Source organism: Carica papaya, chromosome 1, assembly GCF_054855325.1.
Source record: "Carica papaya isolate Zhongbai chromosome 1, ASM5485532v1, whole genome shotgun sequence".
Lineage (NCBI taxonomy): Eukaryota > Viridiplantae > Streptophyta > Magnoliopsida > Brassicales > Caricaceae > Carica > Carica papaya.
This window is the reverse complement of record NC_142309.1, coordinates 22405566-22427130: the sequence shown is the minus strand read 5'-3', so window position 1 is coordinate 22427130 and position 21565 is coordinate 22405566. Positions and strand designations below refer to the sequence as shown.

The 21565-nt window shown below is 34.9% G+C and overlaps 2 protein-coding genes across 3 annotated transcripts; one reads left to right on the top strand and one right to left on the bottom strand.

Moving 5' to 3' along the window:
* Window positions 1–593: 593 nt before the first annotated feature.
* LOC110818797 (LOB domain-containing protein 37-like) lies at window positions 594–1805 on the top strand. The gene is made up of 2 exons (XM_022047791.2): window positions 594–963; window positions 1098–1805. The coding sequence occupies exons 1-2, from the start codon at window positions 780–782 to the stop codon at window positions 1610–1612; spliced, it is 699 nt and encodes a 232-aa protein (XP_021903483.1). The 5' UTR covers window positions 594–779; the 3' UTR covers window positions 1613–1805.
* A 7579-nt stretch (window positions 1806–9384) lies between these two features.
* On the bottom strand, window positions 9385–15901 carry LOC110818750 (QWRF motif-containing protein 2-like). Of its 2 annotated transcripts, XM_022047725.2 has the most exons (7): window positions 15692–15901; window positions 14102–15600; window positions 12626–12745; window positions 11655–11771; window positions 11448–11537; window positions 9872–9979; window positions 9385–9774 (listed from the first exon to the last, which is right to left on the bottom strand). In XM_022047725.2, the coding sequence occupies exons 2-7, from the start codon at window positions 15497–15499 to the stop codon at window positions 9715–9717; spliced, it is 1893 nt and encodes a 630-aa protein (XP_021903417.1). In that variant the 5' UTR covers window positions 15500–15600; window positions 15692–15901; the 3' UTR covers window positions 9385–9714. The 2 variants fall into 2 exon arrangements, with proteins under 2 accessions (XP_021903417.1, XP_021903416.1); XM_022047724.2 differs by having other exon boundaries at window positions 14102–15901.
* Window positions 15902–21565: the final 5664 nt, after the last annotated feature.

The window sequence follows — 21565 nt, the reverse complement described above, 5'->3', positions numbered from 1 at the left end:
AATTAATTTTAATTAATCATATTGGGACCAATTTCTATTATTTCAAGTAAAATTGTTGTAATTTTTTTTTGTTTAAATAACTGTAAATTTATAAATAAAATTTAATTTTGCTTCCAACATAACATTAAACGCATAGCTGTATATTGTTCTGTGGAAAAAAAAAAAGAAGGAAAGAGTGAGATTTTACGATATCACTACTCAGACGGTAAGTTCTATTTGAGTCCACTAGATATTGGACTTGGTAGTCTTTTCACTTACGTGGCTAAGATAATCGTACCCGAAGAAGTACAAAGGGATCAGCAAAAGCAGCGGACCAAACCAATCCAACGGTCCACGTCAATCAAAAAACGGAATCCGACGGTGTAGCTACGAGAGAACAAAGAGAAGCGGAAACACGGAGCCGCTCGTGCCCAGAGTTGGGAAGATATTCTCCCCACCTCCTACCCCTTCTATTGGGACCCACCCCACCCACCTAAAAAGAAAGTAAACTCATATATAAATAACACCCTCAGCCTAACCACGGTTAACTTAACCCACCCCACCGGTTAAAAACTAACCATCTCCGTTTCTTTATATCGCTCTCTATCTTCCGTCTCCTGACAACCTCACTCTCTCTTCTTGTACAACAAATATTACCAGTTTGGTACAAAGCGTATGTAAAGCTCTGTTCTGTGCTTGAACTTGGAGAAATAGAATAATTCAGCCAGTCATAATCAATCATCGAAAGCTGCGTTATTTTTCAAGATCTTAATCTATTGATTTCAATCGGACGGTGAGAAATGAGCTGCAACGGTTGCAGAGTGTTGAGGAAGGGTTGCAGCGAGAATTGTGTACTGAGGTCTTGCCTGCACTGGATCGAATCCGCTGAGGCACAGGGCAACGCCACCTTGTTTCTCGCCAAGTTTTTCGGCCGCAGCGACCTCATGTCCCTCATTTCCGCCGTTCCCCAATCCCAACGCCCTGGTAAATACATATAAATATTTTACACGCACAGTAACTTACGTATCCACCGCATGTGTGTATATATACATATGTAGCTAGAGAATATGTATATATATATGTCTATATGCTTAGTTTCTTTCGTTTGTTTGTTTCAGCTTTGTTTCAATCTTTGTTATATGAGGCGTGTGGGCGCACCGTGAATCCAGTGAACGGAGCGGTAGGGCTATTGTCGACCGGGAACTGGCACGTGTGTCAGGCGGCGGTGGAGACGGTGCTAGCGGGAGGGCCATTGAGACCGATACCGGGGGTGTTAACCGGAGCTTGGACGGCAAACAGTAACGAGTCGTCGGACGGATTCAGTGCGGTAGCGTGCACCGGTAGAAGCGCGTACCCGCAGTCGTCGAGGCCATCAATCACGAGCCATGCGTCGTGGGAGGGTCGTGAGCCGTCGGATCTCGGACTGTCACTGACGCTGAGAGGGAGGCGGGGAAGAGGAAGGAGTTGTTCGCAGGTGGAGCGGCCGAATGTGTATCCACAGCCGTCGTTTTACTCCGGGGAGTCGGAGGTTACGACGATGACCATGAGGACGACGGCGAGTTTCGAAGGCGGCGGCGATGATCGGAGGATGCGAGGAGTATCGGAGAGAAAGCTTTTGAATCTTTTTGTGTGATTGAGAAAGGAGATTTAAGAGAGAGGAATGAACGAATGGAAGAAGGTTCAGTGTTTTTGATGTGCCGGCGATGTAGTGAATAATGGAGAGGTAAATCATAATTACCATAGAATTTATGTAATGCACTGTAACGCCTTTTATTTTTATTTTTTTCTTTTTCTTGAGAGGAAATACAAAATCACCGCTTTCTATACTGATTTACCATTTTTACCTGGTTGTCCAAAGAGAACCTAAGCAGCATAAATTAGAGGAAATAGAATTAACAGATAACAACATAAACCAGGGTATCTCAGGATATGATAAAGAATGGGGTTGTTGATAAGAGCAATGAGTGTAAGTGTCAGTTTTTGTGAACAAGTTGTCAGCTTCTAGTAGTGGCTTATTGTCCGGACCGTACACCTCCAAACTTGGGTTGCAGCTTCTAGGCTATCTCAGGATATGGGTACATATATTTATATTTAATTGCATCTCCCCTGACTTATCACTGTTGAGTACACACACCTGAAGTTAATTAGGATATTACAGTATTAATGATTTTTGTTACACCGACAAATACAAACATTTCTAATCGTATCAATTATGAAATTAAATTTGGAGAATGCATAAAACCTGCCACGAAAATAAAACAACTGATTGCCAAGGAACAATTCATATGAAATTATAATAAACTTTTATCAATTTTAATAGAATTTGGAATGCATAATTCTAATTCTCTTTTTTAGTATTTCATAAACTTTTTTAGTTAGAATGAAGATTGAATTTGTCAATAAATTTTATCATATTTTAAAATTAATTCAAAACATAAGGTAAATATAAACATACAAATTAGTATATTAAAATTAAAAGTTTATTCCAAATTTCCACCAAAAAATATAAATTATTACCACCAGTAGCAAGAGTTTCGCCCCGACACTTTTTCTTTTTTGTTTTCATTTGCAAAAATTTTGAACCCGCAACTGCTGTATTCATGTCTCTTTGCATGTATATATATGCGTGTGTGTATATAAAGAACTATCTGTTCCATCTCTTAGGAGAACCACATTGGGCAAAAAGCAGGCTACGCCTAGGCGTTGGCGTGATAACTTCAATGACGAACGAAATTTCACACACGATGATCATAATCAACAGCTGTTAGTGACTATATTCTCTTGTTTTGTTCTGATACACACACACACACATAGTTAATTAGCTTCGCTCCCATTACAATAAAGAAGTACAAGCAGGATAGCTATTTGCTAAATTAATATATTACGAGGGTACAACAATTAATCTACTCGTGGAATAGGTCTTAAATCTTGATAATTAAGAAAATGAATGAACTCATATTCATAAAAATTAAATTGGCTGAGCAAATGGTCAATTAATTATTATCATCTATATAATGGGTAAAAATATTTAATCTTTTATCGTAATATATAATTTATTTCTTTCTTCTTTTTTTTTTTTAATTTTTAAAAAGTCATATTTGTATTACATTGAAGAGGAAACTATTAATTAATTAATTAAATTAAACTAATAGTTATTTGTTTTAGAAAGGTGGGCTTTTTAAACACGAAGTCAGCCGATGGTTGATTGGTTGGTGGTCTGACCGCAGCCAACCAATCAAAGAAGTGACACTGAAGAGAGGAGCCGTGTAAAATATGGCATATTGGACAATTTAAATTTCTTCAAAAATTTATTTCTTAAAAAAAAAAAAAAAAAAAAAATGGAGATCAGTAGGGGGAGCAAGTGGGTCCCACTAAATGATAATGATAAAAATAAAAATAAAAATAAAAAAAAAACAGGAGAAAAATGGTGCGGGGCACGTCAGCCTGATGCTCCCTCTAGTCCCTCCTCCGTTGGAAGTGGGTTCCACGGCATCACGCACCAATTTGTTTAGACAAAACAAGAAAAAAGTCGTCATTCTGAAAAAACCACGCTGGACCCCACTCCTCGCAAATCAATTTTAATTTTAATCTCACCATATCGCTTCGCCGCGTCTGCAAGAATATTCTGTTCCGGGCCCACCACCAATACGACGTCGTTTACACGGACGGATGAGTTGCGTTTGCCTCGGATACAAATATAATAGCCATCTTGATATTCATACATAAAATTTTTTGACCTCTCTGCCATAACTTTTTTCTTTTATTACACGTGCTCCCATTTAATTATAATTTTCTTCTTAAAAAAATACTACAGGATAAGAAATGAGAAGAGCCGAATAGAATAATATAAATTCTTTTGCAAAAGTTTTTATCCACTCAAAAAGATCTTAGAAAACCTTCGCCTTTAAATTTTTATAAATATATATATATTTTTTTCAATTTAGTCCTTATAATTTAAGTTTTATCATTTCATAAATCTATTAGTTTTTTGAGAATATTCATCAGATTTTAAATGTGGAGTTTCTTAAATTAAAGAAAAAGTTATGAGATAATAACGTAAAGAATATTAGTATTATATTAAACTAGAAAAAAAAAACCCAAAGAAAGAATACAAAACAAAAATTATAGTTTATCTTAAAATTGTAAACGTTAACATCGGACAAATTCATTAGTATGTTCTCATGTAATATCCAGCATCGAAATTTAGCTCGAAATTAATTTAACATTAAAAAATGTATCAAAAATATATTTTTAAAATTAATAAATTTTAATTTAATGAAGAATTATGAAAAAAATAGGTTGATGATAAAATTGAAAATGATTTTGAAAAAAATAAGTATAATTTTGAGTTCGGATGATATTTTTAAAAGAAAAATCAGAAACTATAGATCAGAATGCAATTAAGAAAAATTACGCCACGTAGGACCACCAAGTCAGCAGTCTCGACGAACCGGAGCGCGACGCATGGCAAGGCACGTTAACTCGGTGCCACGCCAGAGGCCACACTTGTAACGACCCCAGAAATTTAAAAGAAAATGTATGTATTAAAAATTTTAAGTGCAGAAGTGAAATAAAAATTTTAATTAACATTACTTACATAATAACTAAAAACGTCTTCAACGTGTGAAAGAATAAACTAACTAAGATAAATACTAGTAATGAATGCTATAAATAAAACTATGAAATCCTTAGGTGTCTACTCGCCGTCTTCCTGCAGGACAGGTTTGGGAACCAAATCATTCTGATCTGAAATGGTTAAATAAGGAATGAGCTACACTAACACAGTAAAGACATCACACTATCTCACTGTCACATAAGTAAAAGTTGGTAGAAAATAAAAATAACTAATGGAGCATAATTCATGATAAATTCATTTATCAATAATAAAACCCTTTACTGCCCACTTACCTCGGTGAGCTTCATGAAAATAACATAAAAAACCAATAACATTATAATATCATGAAAGCATACACGCTTTATAAGATAACACATATCATACCTTTGTATTTCAATCATTAGACAACATATTTTCCTCTTTTATCAGGCTACTAGTATCCATGGAGATCCATAGGGGTCCCCGCTACACGTGAACCATTCACATTTATAACTTGATTCAGGGTCGTCTCCATACCCCGTCCGATATGGGCGCCAAAAATCATAAACCTCAATACCCCGTCCGGTATGAGGGTAAAATGGGTCGTCCCCATAGCCCCTTCGGTATGGGCGCCATAACACATAAGGTCTCCATACCCCGTCCGATATGAGAGACCACGTTCTCGGTAGGGTTCCCTACGGACCCAGTCCATCCATCATCTTCCGGTCTAGTTAGACTGTCGACATCATCCATTTATCAATTCACATACTTTTTTCTATTTTTCTCAGTCTCAATTATCCAATCAAACATTAACACGTAAACAAGTAATGAACACCAAACAAGACAGCAACGGGTTCTCAATAATTCAAACCATAATAAACGAAACCGTGATTCATGCATACGAAACCATAAAATAAATACATCAAATATCATACTGCATTTAAAACTGTAAAAAAAATCAAACAACAACTAACTGAAAAATATATCAGATTCGGGCTCCATTAGCAACCTTAATTAATTATACACAATCCATGAAATACCGTTTTATTATTTATTGAGCTTTAATACCGTGATAGAAAATACGATGAGAAATCCTTACTTGTTTCGGGTTCTAAAATTGGGTTCTCACTGTGCCTACGGGATGTCCCTAAATTCCCTGAATTTTTTCCAGAAAACTGAAACACACTTCCGATACATGCACGTGTCCCAAAAAATCCTAAATCAGACCCAGGCCCCTTTTCAATCAATATCAGAATTCCGGCACGGCGGCGATCCGCCTTGGGTTGGCCATTTTCGGCTGAATTCGGCCAAACTTGCATTAGTTCATGCGATAAAACAACCCTAGGACCATCAGTGGACCAAAAAATCACGAAAAATCGAGACTTACCAGTGGTGGAGCTCTCGGGTGTGGCAGCTTCTCCGGTGCGAGTCACGATTTGATGTTTTGCTCTGGTCAACCTGTAGAGAAAAGGACGGTGATCATAGTGGTGTAAAAATTGCATTGACCGGGAACCGGGAAGGGCCTCATCGGAGGCAAAAACTGAGGGAAGTTGCTGCGCCGCCGCTGGACTTCGGTTCTGTTTTTCAGCCGAATGGCTGATGGTTTGGCTCCGATTTGACCATAGGTAGATTCAGCATCGAAAAACGAGCCAAGGGGAGAAAATTTACCTCGTTTGGCAGTCGGAAAATCCTCCGGTGCGGCAGCGGGTGGCGGAGGTAGGCTTCTCTGGTGACTGGTTCTTCTTCTCCAGCGAGGGTACTGGTGGCTAGGGTTTGGGGTTGGGTGTGGGCGAGCTTATTTATAACCTTCCCCTATTAATATCAGCCGTCCATCACGATTTAATCTGGACCGTCCGATCGCGATTAAAATGGGAATAAATCTAGACCGTCTGCACGCGTGAGATCTGGACCGTTCGCACGCGTGAGATTTGGGCCGTCCGTGAGCGTGAGATCTGGGCCGTCCATACGCGTGAGATCTGGACCGTTTGATTGCGTGCATGTGAATTGCCCACGTGGCTCCGTCCCGCGTGGCCTCCCGCGTCAGTTTCTTTACCACGCGGCGTGTTCTGGTTGGCCGGGGCTGCTGACTAGGCTACTGACGTGGCTGCTGACGTGACACAACTTTTTCAAATTACATTTTGACTTCCGATTTTCGATTTTCTTTTCAAAAATACCCACATAATCTAAATTTTCACCACTTTTTCCTAAAATCAATTTCAATTAAATTTCAAAAATAATTTTAACCTATTTTATTATTATTATTATTTTTATTTCTATTAAATTAAATTAAATTAAATTAAAACTTTATAATTTAAATATTAAAATAGAATAAAATTAAACAAAAATTCTAATAAAAATTAAAATAAATTAAAAAATAAAAATACAAATTTTGGGTGTTACAACGCTGGCGATCCATATGCCCTGTGATCGGATGGCTCGGAAGTGTTCCCACACGCGTGGATGGTCCGGATCCGTTCCATCTTCAGGTGTGATCGAACGGTCGAGATCAAATCGCAATTAACGGTTCATATTCATTTTCTCTTTAAACGCAATCGGACAGTTGAGATCAAACGCGATGAACGACCCACATTAACGCGAGACGGGTATAAATATCTCGCATCACATCGAATCCAAACCCTAGCCATCAGTCTCCCACCGGGGAAGAAGAATCAATTGTCGGGGAAGGGAGCCGACTGCCGCAGCGCTGGAGCCACCTCTGATCGCCAAAAAAAGTAAAAATTCTTTTATCCGCTCAGAATTTGATTCTAAGTACCTACATGACCAAATCGGAGTAAAAGAAACGGCGGGTAAGTCAGAAACCGCGGGTAAAACTCAAAATTTCCTTTGATGAGCCCCTTCCTGTTTTCCGTTTCGTGCAATTTTTCTACCATTGTGTTCACTGTTCTGTTTTCTACAGGTTGACCGAAGAAAAATGCTCAACTGCGAAGGTAAGCCGACGGAGCCGCAGCACCGAAAAATTTCGTCGCCGATAGGTCTCCCTTATTTTACTTTTTTCGGCCAACCGAGCCCTTCTAATGTATTTTCTCGCACATATGGGTATAAAATTGGTTGAAATCGGTTAAAACTGGCCAAAAACGGTCATGCCAAGGTAAACTGCCGCTGCGGGCGACGGTGCCGCCGTGCCAGAATTCCAAAATTGGCCAGAAAAAGTTTTTAACACCGATTTTAATTTTTTTTGGGTATTTTTAGGTATGTGAAGTGTGTTTTAATATCTATAGAAAAATTCAGGAAACCTAGGGACCATTAGTAAGTGCAGTAGAAAGTTTGGTGTTTCGGATACCGATTCGGGTAACAATCATTCATCTTATTCTCTGTTATAGAATTGAAGCTTAATAATTAATAATATGATATTTTGTGTAATTTAGAAATTTTGATAATAATTATATGTTACCACTGGAGTCGAAAATCGGTTAATATTTATTTGTTGTCCTATTTAACTAATTTTTGAATTTACAGCTTTAAATACATTATAATATACTGTAATGGTTAAATGATTCAATTATCTTACATGATTTACGGTTGATTTGTGAAATTGGTAATTAATATGTAAAAGAAAAATTGTTTGGTCATGTGAATTAATGAATGATAAACTTACTGGATATCCTGCGAGATAGTAGACGGACCGGGTACATAGGGAATCCTACCGTGAACGTTGCCTCATATCATACGGGGTATCGAGAATTGGTATTTTTGGTGCTCATACCGGATGAGGTATGAGAACGACCCGATTTATCTTCATACTGAACATGATATTGATGTATGATATTTTTGGCGCTTATATCGAACGAGATATAGGGATGACCGGATAGTTGACAATGTTGGATATTGATTCACGCGTAGTGGGACTTCCTTATGGGCCCTCAGGGATATCAGCAGACAAATAAAAAAGGAAAGTGGTTACTATTGCTCACTTGAAAATAAAATTAAAATGTTATTTGAGTTATTGTATCTCTAAACGTCGATTTTAAAAATCTCGCAACAGTAAATGAATGCAGCAAAATTATTTTTGTTATGATAAATGAATTTACTTAAATTAAGAGTTTTATTGGTTGTTTTTATGATTTTTATCAACTTTCAGTTTATGTATCGGTGAGTAATGTAATATTTTTATTGAGTTAATGTAACTCACAATTTTATTAATTATTTCAGATTAAAAAGACAAATCTAAATACCAATCAACAAGAGAATTGTGAAGAAGTTCACTATCCGTTTATTTGCTTTTTGTTTATTTTTTTATTTTTTGTTTGTTCTTTTAGAATGAACATTCTCGTATCTCTATTGACTACTCTAAATTATTGTGTAAGAAATGTAAACTGTAAATTTTATTATTTTTCTTCCATATTTAATTTATAATTTTATTATTTTTAAGTTCTGAACCTTTACATCTTATCAAGTCGTATGATATTCTCAAGATATCTGTATGCATACCCATTCTTTCTTCGAAAAAGCTGCAAGTAGCAACAAGGCCATTGACAGAGGAACAAGGAGATTAGAATTGAATCCTGGACATCATCAAACCTGACCCATGATTTAAAGCCACGGAGCATTTTCTTTGCGAATATAATTTTAATAAATTGAAACTGGGGGCAACGCTAATCCTTATCTATTTGATTAGCCTAAACCTTACTTCCCCAGTTCCCAAACAACTAACATCTTCCTCAAGAGGCACAAGGCATGCAATCAAAATAGACAAAAAAATACCAAATATCACTTCCAAACTAAGGCTTGCTGTTTTGTAAGAGGCAGTAAAACTATGTGCACAATCAAACAACATCAACAGGCAAGAGTGCTTGGAAATAATGAAATCTTGAGGATTAACCATTGGATTGAAAATTTGAAATATCATTACACATATTTACACAATACTTTCATCTCACCTATAGAAAAAAGTACCTGTATACAATCTACCTTGATGTTGATAATTTCCTGCTACCTATGGATACACACCATCTGAATCATACAGCGCAATGAGCATGAATCTGCTATTAAAATCCACAAGCAATCATTCACTCCTTTCTTTTTAATATCTTAGACTTCATAATTTTGAAGGCAAAAGAAGAGGTCCGGTGTCATGTTAGTAGGCCAGTTGAATGAAATGAGCTTTACAATTAGGTTGTCAGCTAGTTTGAAGGTAAGCGTTGCATCTGTAAAATATGTGTCCTCAGACTGCATTCTGTCACCTGCTCAAGGAAACATATTTGTTGAACGAAGTACATTGGAGGAAGGAAATGAGAAGCTCCATATGAGAAAAAGAGAAGTAATGGACAATGTGCTTACTTGCATGGCTGCAATTGTCGACAAGAGATCTTTGCATTGATTGAGCAAAGCTTGCTCTTTTGCATTTGTACTGGCAAGTTCAGTGACCAAAGAGTTCACTTCCCCAACCTATCAAAGACGAATGATTTTAGATGTTAGGCTTCAAATCAAACTGGATAGGAAACATTGGTACTTCAGGAACCAGAGCTCCCTTATTTATCCATAAAAACAATAATTTCCTCCACATTGAAGGGCAGGGATAAATCAACCATGGAACTCACAAATTTTCCTACTTCTACCCAAAAGTTAAGCCTACATGGGGACCATCTGTTCACCAATTTAAGGTCGAGACAGACCTACCAGAGTGTCAAGGGGCAGAAATTTGGACTTAAGAAAGCATTGAAGCAGACAAAGTTTGCCCAAATCCTCTTGCTCTTACTAGATTCAGTTAGAGAAAGGCTGGCTTCAGACTGTTAATCTAATGGTTTATAGGCATGATTTGTGGGACTCATCCACAAGCATCATCCTGAATTCCTGATGCCTTGTGAATAACAACATGGTTATTTTCTCTCCTCCAGGAAAAAAAGAACATGATGACTCTTCTCAAGAAAAAAAATTCTTATGAAGTTCAGCCTACTGGTATAAACACTAGAGATTTAAATTTCTCTTTGACTCGATTCTTCTTCTATTCCTGATTAATTAATATGCAAATTTTAGATTTATATTTGAAATGAAAACATGGTTTCTCATCTTTGAATCACCTTCACATTCAAAATGTGAATCCTTCATGAGCTGCACTTGGAGTGAGAAGTGGACCAAACAGATAGTAAGAATTAATTTAATTTGAATTAATTTCTGATTCCTATTTGACTAAAAAAGAAATCAAAAAGTCTATCATTTTGATTTGAAAATAAAACTATAATACTATTGACACTAACTTTACCCTATTTAAAATTGTATTCTTATTCCTGGTCCATTGATTTAGCACTTTTGAACCAAAACTTTTTCACCTCAGAAGACGGAAAGTTAGAAGAATCATACCAATACAAATTTTTGCTGTCCATATAAAATGAAAGGGGAAAAGTGGATTGCAAAAGACTGCTAATTTTTAATGAATGAGATTGTGAAAGAAAATACAAATATTTATCCAAATAAGATGGTTAAGAGTATTAATTGGAAGATCTATGTGAACAAACCCAGATCTTAATCACAATAGAACACCAGAAGTACACCACTATCTGACGTAGGGTTCAAACATAACCTTGAGTTTCCTTGCACAAATACATACAAACTCAAAGACAATTGCTCAGGCAATTCACTGGTTGAACCATATATGATAAAAAATGATTGCAAATTGAAAAATAATATGTCTAATTATATCCATCATTGCAATTATTGTTCTTTTTTGCAATCCTTAGTTGGTCCATTCAAAAGAACACATGATCCAGTGCATGCTATAGAGGGTCAATGGTTTAGAAGACAAGGAAGACATGCACAAGTGAACAAATTGATGCCATGAAAATTGGGAAAGGAGACAGTCCATGAGTTAAAAGATTGGGAAGGAGATAATGTGGTGAACAGCTGCATAAAAGATTACCTTTGACAATAGCAAGCATATGGAAGATGTCATAGCCTGCATCACATCAGCCGCTGAACAAATTGCATCCTTCACACTTTGGACATCAGCCTATACATATAACAAGAACAACTAAACTTTTCTTGAAGCCCAAATGCTGCTGTTTGATTGGAAACTGAATGCACTAGCTTAAATATGAGCTTCAGGTGGAAAAAGAAAATCACATACCCTTGCCACATCAACCACTGGAAGGCGGAGTGTGCTAGCCCTCAGAGCTCCAATAGCCCCCAATAAAGAACCATTATAATCACTATCCATATCAGCCCATTTTTCTAAATACGTCATCTGCTCTCATCAAGCACAATGGAAATTAGATGCAATAGTCAAACTGATGGACAGTAACCACTAATTTCTACCTAACCAGCTGTATGGTCATGCAACTAGAAGATAATTGAAGTTTCTTTCTTTCTCCTTTTGATGAGAGGAGAACATGTAGAAACATAAATATGAAAATGGGATTTTATCCAAAAAAACAAAAAAAAAAGAAAAAAGAAAATGACGAGGCATGTGTCAAAGCGAAGGTGGACAGTAACCACTAGTTTCTACCTAACCAGCTGTATAGTCATGCAACTAGAAGATAATTGAAGTTTCTTTCTTTCTCCTTTTGATGAGAAGAGAACATGTAGAAAAAGAAATATGAAAATGGCATTTTATCCCAAAAAACGAAAAAAAAAAGAAATGAAAATGACGAGGCATGTGTCAAAGCGAAGGTGTATAGAAAACCATAGCCGCGTGAAGGAAACTTCAAAATGTGGAATTGGAACAAACAAAATTCTTTCAACAGCAGACCATGAAACACAACTTTCTTCCAAGAATACACAAAATATACTAAATTTGTTCATGAGATCTTGGCCTATTTATGCCAAATATGTATATATATAGAGAGAGAGACAACTCTATAGTATGTCATATGTCACTTTCTAACGAAGGAGTATGACAAGGAAAGCTTAAAGAAAAAAAATTCAGTAACTTATTAGAGTCCATTACAATGAAAGAGAGGGTGGGATATCCCAAAAAAAATTAAATCTATCAGAAATTTTTTTTTTTTTCTACCACAAACCTTTTCTGCAAAATAAAAACAAAATAACCAGAAGTTATTTTCATGAGAATCAAAACCAGAATGTGGCTGTAAATCTTACTTGCCCCCGGAGAATACCGGTCAGCTTCAAGTTTTGCCTCAGCAACTGTAATTCAGTTCTTTTTGCTCTAACAGATTCCCGGAGCTTCGAGGTATTTATCCATGCACTATGAAGACTTCTCTGATAGAATGAAAACAAGGAGTCAGCCTTAAGAAATTGTTACTTAGACTTGCAGATTAAAGAAGCAAACAGCCAGAATACCAAAATATGAGGTTCCCAACAAAAAAAGTTATACACTAATAATATATATATATATATATATATAACACAATCGACATACTTCATCAATAAAACAGACTAGAATGCAGAAAGGCATGATGTATTATTGTTTGTTGGAACATCTCTTTGTTTGCCAAATAAAGTTGATAAAAGACATCAATCTAATGGTTTAGTGTCAGTAGAAATTAACTAATGACATTGTTTCAGTAACATACATTTACTGCAGCACTACTTTATTGATTTAGAAAATTAGTTACCCGTTAAGATTAAGATGCTTATTTAAAAAGACCATTTTATTGTATTTTGAATTTCCAAAAAGATAAATATAGGGTGGTAAATAGATAACGGGATTTGTTAAGAAAATAAACAATTTTAGTCCAATGCACAAAACATTAGCAGGGCGAACTCATTAGCATGTAATAAACAACTTCATAAATTTAAACAGAGCATCTAAAGCTCCTTATAAAATCCGAATATGCAAAGTCAAACACCCTCCTGCACCAATTAAAGAAATTTCCAGCTGAGTAAATCGACTTCTTCTTGATAATTTCACATCAGTTTTTCAACCAAATGCAATCTTTCACTTTGTCAACCGACATTCACTCTCTTGGGCAAAAATTAACCTAGGAGAAATAAATAGACATCAATGGCAAATTTCTGGCCCCTTGACATTTTTCATATATATATTTCTTAGTTATGCTTTATCTGCCCACTGACATTCACCTTGTCGACTTTCTAGATTACGGGACCTTTCCGCAATCCTCATGAAGCAAAACAACTAAGGTATCAACTTCCTCATCTCCAGCAAATTATCAAGAAACAAGTCAAACTCTCAATCCTTTCAAAAGGAATGTGTGAGAAGCTAGGATTACAACCTGGAATAAGTCCTTCTGATTTGCCTTCACTTTAAATCGTTATTTATAATAATCTGAAGACATAGGCACAAGCAGTGAATGTTGGTGCAGACATAACTATACCAATTATGTGCGCACACACACAAGCATGCACAAAGATAGCAGCTGTAACTAGCAAGTGAAAATATGAGAAATGACATTGTACACTGACAGAGGCAAAGAGATCAAAAGGTCAAATGTTTCATTTAAAAAACTGAAATAGATGCATGTAGATTTGGAAGGAACCATCAAAACTGTCAAGAAGTTAACAAAAGAAGAACATATGTACTGAAAACTAAAAGGACATAACAGGCTTAAGCTGAAGAATTTCCAAACCTACAAGGATTAACAGAAGTTGCCATACCTCTGCATTCAATCTCTGGGCAGAGAGCGAAGAATCTGCTCTAGCATTCACAAAACGCCATTGCAACAGGCGGTTATAAAAAAGTCTCAGCAAGTGAGCATCAACAACCCGATTCTCTCCAATCTTTCCCCTCCTAACATCAGCGGCAAAACTTAGAATTGACGGGGTGTTACTCAAATTACTATTCAAAGAACACACCACCCCATTTCTGGCTTTAGACGGGCTCATTCCCCTCAACGGGGAGGAAGCTGCCGGTGTCCCTAGCTTACTTGGGGAAGCAGGCCGCAGCGGCCCACGAATTGGAGATAGCTGTCCTCTGGTATTCAGAACCCCTTTGGGCGAAGATACCGGACTGTCAATAGCAATTTTTTTTGGTACAATGAGCTTAGGTGGACCGGGGGTCTTCAGTCCATTATTCTTGGATACCGGAGAGCCAGGTTCTGCCTGGCGCCGCAACCTATTATTTGTCTCTTGCCAAAATTTCGCTGGCACCACTATCCCACGAGGTGTACGCTGCGCTTGTCCTCCTCCACCATAAGCAATTGCATTTGCCTCCTGTGCTCCTGAAGTAGTACTACCAGAAGACACACTCTCGGTGTCAGAAGCAGCCGTATCGCATCCAGCAGCAGATGTTGAAACCCTAGTAAGCTCAGGCTTCCTCTCCCTCTTCGCATTCGCTAAATCTGTGGTTGACTTACCATTATAGGACGCTCTGTTATCAATCATATAATTTTGCAGCGCCCTAACCACAGATCCGCCCAGCTTCTTCCTCTCATCAGTAAAATCGACACTCCTACTCATCGAACCTGGCTGCCGCAACCTTCCAGGCCAACGCTGATGCTCCAACGGCTTTGAATTCTCCGTTTGATCTGCTCCCCTCCCCGGCGTCGTCGTTGCTGCCTTTCTTCTCTCAGGCGTGCCTTTCCTAACGGTGCTAGGAGACGGAGCTGGCTTCGCTTTGCTCACTTGCAGCGTGAAGGATTCCCCCTGAAACGACACGGACAAGCTCCTTGCGGAAGTAAACAGCATCTTCTGTGCCGTGGACAGTTCCCCACTGCCGCCAGGACGACCACCAGTGCCCCCCGAATCCAAAGAGCTAGGCCGCTGTGTCACCGCGCGCCTCCGGTCCACGGATTGCGACCGCTTGAGCGTCGATGCCGCTGAGGGCATCGGTGTCATAGCGGTCCTCGAAACAATGGGGGACGGGAATCGTCTGCCCGATGTTGACGAGGCTGACGACGATGAAGATGATGAGGATGAAGAGGATAAGTAGCGGGAGGTGACCTCTCGAGATTTCGGACGGCGAGCATTGTCGGGGTCCGAGGGCAACAAAGGAGGCCTCGACGGGTTATGATGAGTGGTTTTGGGGTTAATTGTAGCAGACACTGCAGCTACCATTGCGTGCAGTCAATCACCGATTCACATCTCATTCTTCGAAGCCACTCCGGAAAACCCTAATTTCCACTTTACTAGCGTCAAGCAACACCAACCGCCAAAGCCTGCAAAGTTCGATTATACAAATTGCATATAATAAAAGAGTTGGTCCACAAAAGTATTGCAAACTGACAAAGAATCTCACAAGCTTAATACCAGATTCCAGTAATTTCCTTTTTTATTTTCTCTCGAATTTCCCAGACGGAGGATTTTCCCGGAAAATGACCGTTACAGATTACCGGCGAGGGATGGAGAGAGAAGAGAGAGAGAGAGAGACTTGGAAGTTGTTTAGGCGAGATTTGAGACCGAGAGCATAACTGTCGTACTAGGCTTTGTGCTCGAGCTGGAAAATTTTTAACTTAATTAATGACTATTTATTCTTCAAAAGAAGGGGGAAATAACTTCAGCTCGCGGATGTATATAAATATCATACTCGCTCGGATTAGGCATAACGTGTAACTTCAATAATGTACTCATATGGAGGCACACGGGGGGACGAATTCAACATCACGCGCTGCAGAACGTGAGTGATGAGAGGAGTGTGAATCTTCGGAGAGACGTTACGCAAACGACATCGAATTTAAATTGTCTTTTATGAAAGTTTTAATGTTAAATTAAAAAAAAAAAAAAAAAAATCAAACTGGCCGTTGGATATTATCGCGATGGGAAGAAATTAATTAGCGTCTATAACGCATTATGCATTTGACTTCTGCCGTCAACAATTTCCATGCACCAAAAATTTGAAAATTTTAACAAAAATAATATATATTAATGATTTTTTATTTTAAAAATAACTGTATTGAATTGACTGACTCAGTTAACATAATAATTATATAAAATTAAAATAATTTAATTGGATAATTATTATGCAAAAATGAAAATGGAATTAAGGCACGTGTAAGTTGAATTGAAAACGTGGTTTTTGTTAAGGTAGTGACTTTTTTTTTTTTAATTTTTTATATTTAGAAGTTTTTTTAACAATCTTATGAAATAAAATAATCTTTGAGCCATACATAAGTGAAAAATAGAAGAGGTCAAAGCACCATTTAATTTTGGCATTTTTCTAATTCATTTTTTGTTAAACGACACTTTTACTCTTTGTGGTTTAGCTTAATTATAATTTAATTAATTTGGTTTTTCTATTAACTAAATATCATATCACAGTGTATTATTATGGAAATTAACCTATAGTTATTTTAAATTATGATATAAATTGTGCTTTTTCTTCCTCTTTTCAATATCTTCTTTTGGAATACTCAATTTTCTTTGTTAAATTATAAATACTACTCCGTAATTTCTTTAAAAATATAATTACTACTTCTAAATTATAGTAGAAAAAAGTTAATATTGTAAAGTGAAAGATGTATACATGTGCATGATACCCCAAAAAAAAAAAAGAAGTTAACATATATATTTTAAATTTAATCGTAAAATTAATAATCCAATTATGACAAATTACTCATCAAAATTTAATACTTGTTATAAAATTTTTTAATATTTTTATTATAATTTGGTTTCTAATATTAATTTTATTTAATATCATAAAAGAAAAAATTTAAACTGATTAAAATATGTTTATACATTTTTTTAAAAAAAAATCAAAATAATAATTTTAATTAATTAATTAGATTAAAAATTAGTAGTACTTATTAATTAAAAAAATAAAATGAACTCGCCCACCCAAACGATATACAATTATTATCATACTAATTGTATGGTGATTAAGAGAGTGGGTTTACTCTAACTTGAAGACTAATTACCTTTTTCATGTCTTCTAAAGGAGGATTCCTTTTAATTTCATAATTCCTTATAACCCCACGTATCTATTTTAAGTTAATCTCAAGTCATTATCTCTCTATTGCTTTAACAAGTTCTTTTTGTTTAATTATGTAATTATGCAATGCCCAACCAAAACAAAATAATTTGATCACTAAACGGGGATTTTATGCAATTTCATCGCTAAAAATGATATAGACCATCTTTTAATATATATATATATATATAATTTTGATAATGCTCGTTTCACAGGTTATCTATTGTTTGTCAATTGATTCAAAATTCAAGAGTTTTATAAAATGGTATTAATAAAATATATATGAATGAAATATTCTACTCATGGATATAATTTTGTCTAATATATATTGAAGCAAAATATAAATAAATAAATTCACAACTAAAATATCATAAATGGAGAATATAACTAAAAGGGAATTGAATGCATTTTGGAGTTGAATATGAAAACTAAAGGAAGAGGTAATTTTGTAGAAGCAAAGAATCCCATTTTTTTTTTCACTTATATAAAAGTTAAAAGTTTTACCATTTTATTCAAAGTAATAATTTCCATCGCTTTTTTTTTTTTTTTTTTTTTAAAAAAAGAAGAAAAACATTTCTTCTTCTTCTTCTTCTTTATGTCAAATAATACCATACACTGTAAAATTCCATGCAAATATTACTTTTATTATTATTTCCACTTTCTTTTTTCATTTTATTTATATGCCAATTGAGTAATTTGAGTATTGGAAAACTTGTAGAACACTAGAGTAGGGTTTTGTAAGTGAATCACAGTAAAAGAAAAAAAAAGATTTTATGGGGTTATTTTATAAATTTTATTAAATTAAAGAACAATTTTGAGATAAACTTGCTCAATTATTGTATGGAATGATGAATTTTAAAACGAAACCACCCACAATTTTAATATGAAATATAAACTACCAACAATATTTAGTAATTTAATGATTATAAGATTTTGAAGAAAAATGTGGAATTAATTCATAACTATTTCAGGTGGTGAACTTTTGTGAGGACACGAATTGAGCAGACATAATAAGGTCAAGGGTCCCTATCCCTTACATGCAAATTATCATCATTATTATTATTATTATTATTATTATTATTACTCGTACTTTGAGATATTAATTTGAAATTCTTATTAAAAAATAAAAACGAATTATGGGTAATTTGGGAAAGAAAAAACGACAATAGAAAAATCAAAAGATGATGTGAAAGTTTTTATTTGACAAAAATTCTGATAATTGATTTTTGCCCTACAAGGTTTCATACCCCAATTAATGCTGTTTAAGTACTTTCGGCTAAATATTGATATTTAGGAAAGTTGAGGGGCACCCCCCCCTCAATTCACCCAAATGCACTTAACCAAAAATTTTGGTTCAGTGGTCCTCATTAAGGGATACATACCCATCAAAAAAGTGACCCATTTGGAAATATCCACCAAATACTTCCGTTTGACTCTCTCGGTCTTTTATGCACTAAAATTTTTAGCTCTCTAAATTCGAATCAACAATCACACATGCATAGTGGCTACTCCTTATGGACCACTTTAAAGACTATGTGTTTCTTCATTTCCACTCAACTTCAAGAATATATATTCCTTTTCTCTCTCTCTCTCTTTTTTCAAATAAATTTTATTTAACAAATTTATTTATAAATTAATTATAAAATTATTAAAATACTAAATTTTTATCAGACCAAATATAATGATTTATATTCTTATTATTTATAAAAATTATACATGATAAATTAGTATTATTATTTCGTAATTTATTGTTGAAAATATTTGATGGTTTAGAATTTTATTTTTTTAAAAAATAATGGAAATCATTATATTTGCTCCTTTTTTTTTTTTTTTTTTTGCCGTATAAAGCAAAGTTATATATGCATCATGACAATCATCCTAATCCAACTCACCTTCCCTCCTTACTTTGCCTTCAAACAATATAATAACAAGTTTCGTATATAATTTAGTCAAGTATCCTCCCATTCATTACTAAATATTAATTATTTCCAAAAGTCGAATATAATCATATTTATCATGTAAAAAATATATTACGTATGCGCGTGTGTCATGATGCATATACACATATATAAATATATATAGCGCCTCTATGTATCTATATATAATCACAAATTTCAACAAATAGTTTCTTGAGTTGGTAAGAATAACGTATGAACGTAATAAACTTGGAAACCATAATAGCATAATGCACATCAAATAATTTAAGCTAAAAAATTAAAAAAAAAAAAGCCAACACGTATGGGTGTATACATATATATATATAAATTACCTGTGAAAATGAACAATCAAGAATAATCTCGAACACCTCTCTGTTTGATTTTGGAATGAAAGAAATTTGGTTTAGATTAAGTTTAATCCTGGGCTGTATATATACATACACACATATATACATAATATATATATATATATAGAGAGAGAGAGAGAGAGGCATTGTTATTGTTATCATCTGCGATTGTGGAAGGAAGCTAAAAGAAAAGGCATATGTTTCTGGGATGGTCCGTCCCATGTCCTGTCCACTGTGTCTCGGTGTGCTTTATTGTGTATCTGTCACTGTCACCGTGTCCTTCTTTTTGTGGGGTAGGGTACCCTACGCTCCCACCAATATATATAAGTTATATTGTCATATTTATTTGAAAAATAATAATTATAATTCAAATAATAACAAATATTTCGATAATAATTTTATTTATTTAATTTAAGCATAGAGTACATGGTCCTCTATATTTGCACAAAGTAGAAATAATAATAGACAGTTCACCAAAAGCTCGTGTGATGCTATAATGACCATCCAATTAAATTTCCTCACGTACATTTATTTAATGCAAATAATTATTAATAAATTGAAATAAAATCACCTACATTTATCAAGTTTATATATAACTAATTGAAAAAAAAAAAAGAAATTGTAAATTTGTGACGTTTTATTATTCGAATTACTCTTAATTTACTGTGAATAATTGTAAATATATAGATATTAAAATCTTCAGTTCCACAATTATATTATTAAAATCAGTCAATACAACAGTTATATATATATATATATGTATGTATGTAACATTATAAAGATGATTGATATATTATTGGAGTCAGTCTAATCAGAAAGCCTTGTGAACAAGTGAAAGTCTTTTATTAGGATTTGGGAAAGGTTACTATGACTTAAAGCAGCACCGCTTGTATTATAATTAATTGGGGCTAAAGTAAACTAATCCTTTGTGTTAATATCCCATTGCTTTTGCCTTTAGGCGACTCTCAACTTTAAAAGAAGCCTTTTGTCCTTCTTACTTAATCTGTACATATATATATATACACACGCACGCACACACACACACACACACACACACACACACAAAATGAAATATTTTTTAATTGGGTATATATAAATATACCGTCTCAAAAAGCCAGTTGAATTGAAATACAATGAAAGGCAATCTAATTTTGTAACAAGAAACTTCATATTTCAGACTCTCAATCTTGACTACAAATTATGTCAATATCTTAATTTCTAATTTCAGTATAAATAGTATTTCATTTATCAAGAAAGAAATGTAAATGGGAGCAATAGAGTTGGGAACTTTTGGTGTGATGGGAACTGGTTTGTTTTCTGATTTGTTCATCCTTCTAATTCATTAGCAATGTTTATATGGGTACAGGTCCCTCATTCCTCTGCCACTACAATGATTAGTGTCTCCATGTCTTGCGCTTGATTTGTGCACGGTGCCTGACCACTTCAAAATACAACTTCGTCAACACTCCAATATTGAAAGCACTATATGTGTGTGTGTATATATATATACTGTCTGTATCAAACAATTGGCTATATGGCACTCTCAGCTGATCTAGTAATTGAAACAATTTTATTATATTTGAAAATTACCGATTCGAATTTTAGTAAGAATCCAGAACACTTTCATTATTATTACTACTGTGTTATATTAAAAAACTACTTTGAGTTTTTGTACACAATGATAACAAAAACTGTATTTTGTCAGTAAAATTGGATAACGAATCAATGTATACCGCAAAATAATTTTACCATAAGAGTTTCCAAAACTAAAAAAGATAAATATCAATGTAAGATCAAGAGCTCAATCAAAAACAACATATTCCGAAATTGATTGACAATACTTCTCCATATAATAAGCACATAGAAATCACAAGCTTATCACATTGATCATATAGCAAAGCTCCAATCATGAGTCACCAATGAGAGGACTGCT

Coding starts and splice junctions, on each gene's coding strand:
- LOC110818750 (XM_022047724.2), bottom strand. CDS start 15,499: ATGGTAGCTGCAGTGTCTGCTACAATTAACCCCAAAACCACTCATCAT. Junction 12,746..14,101: donor CCCAGAGATTGAATGCAGAG/GTATGGCAACTT, acceptor TCATTCTATCAG/AGAAGTCTTCATAGTGCATG. Junction 11,538..11,654: donor CAGTGGTTGATGTGGCAAGG/GTATGTGATTTT, acceptor TTATATGTATAG/GCTGATGTCCAAAGTGTGAA.
- LOC110818797 (XM_022047791.2), top strand. CDS start 780: ATGAGCTGCAACGGTTGCAGAGTGTTGAGGAAGGGTTGCAGCGAGAAT. Junction 964..1,097: donor TCCCCAATCCCAACGCCCTG/GTAAATACATAT, acceptor TGTTTGTTTCAG/CTTTGTTTCAATCTTTGTTA.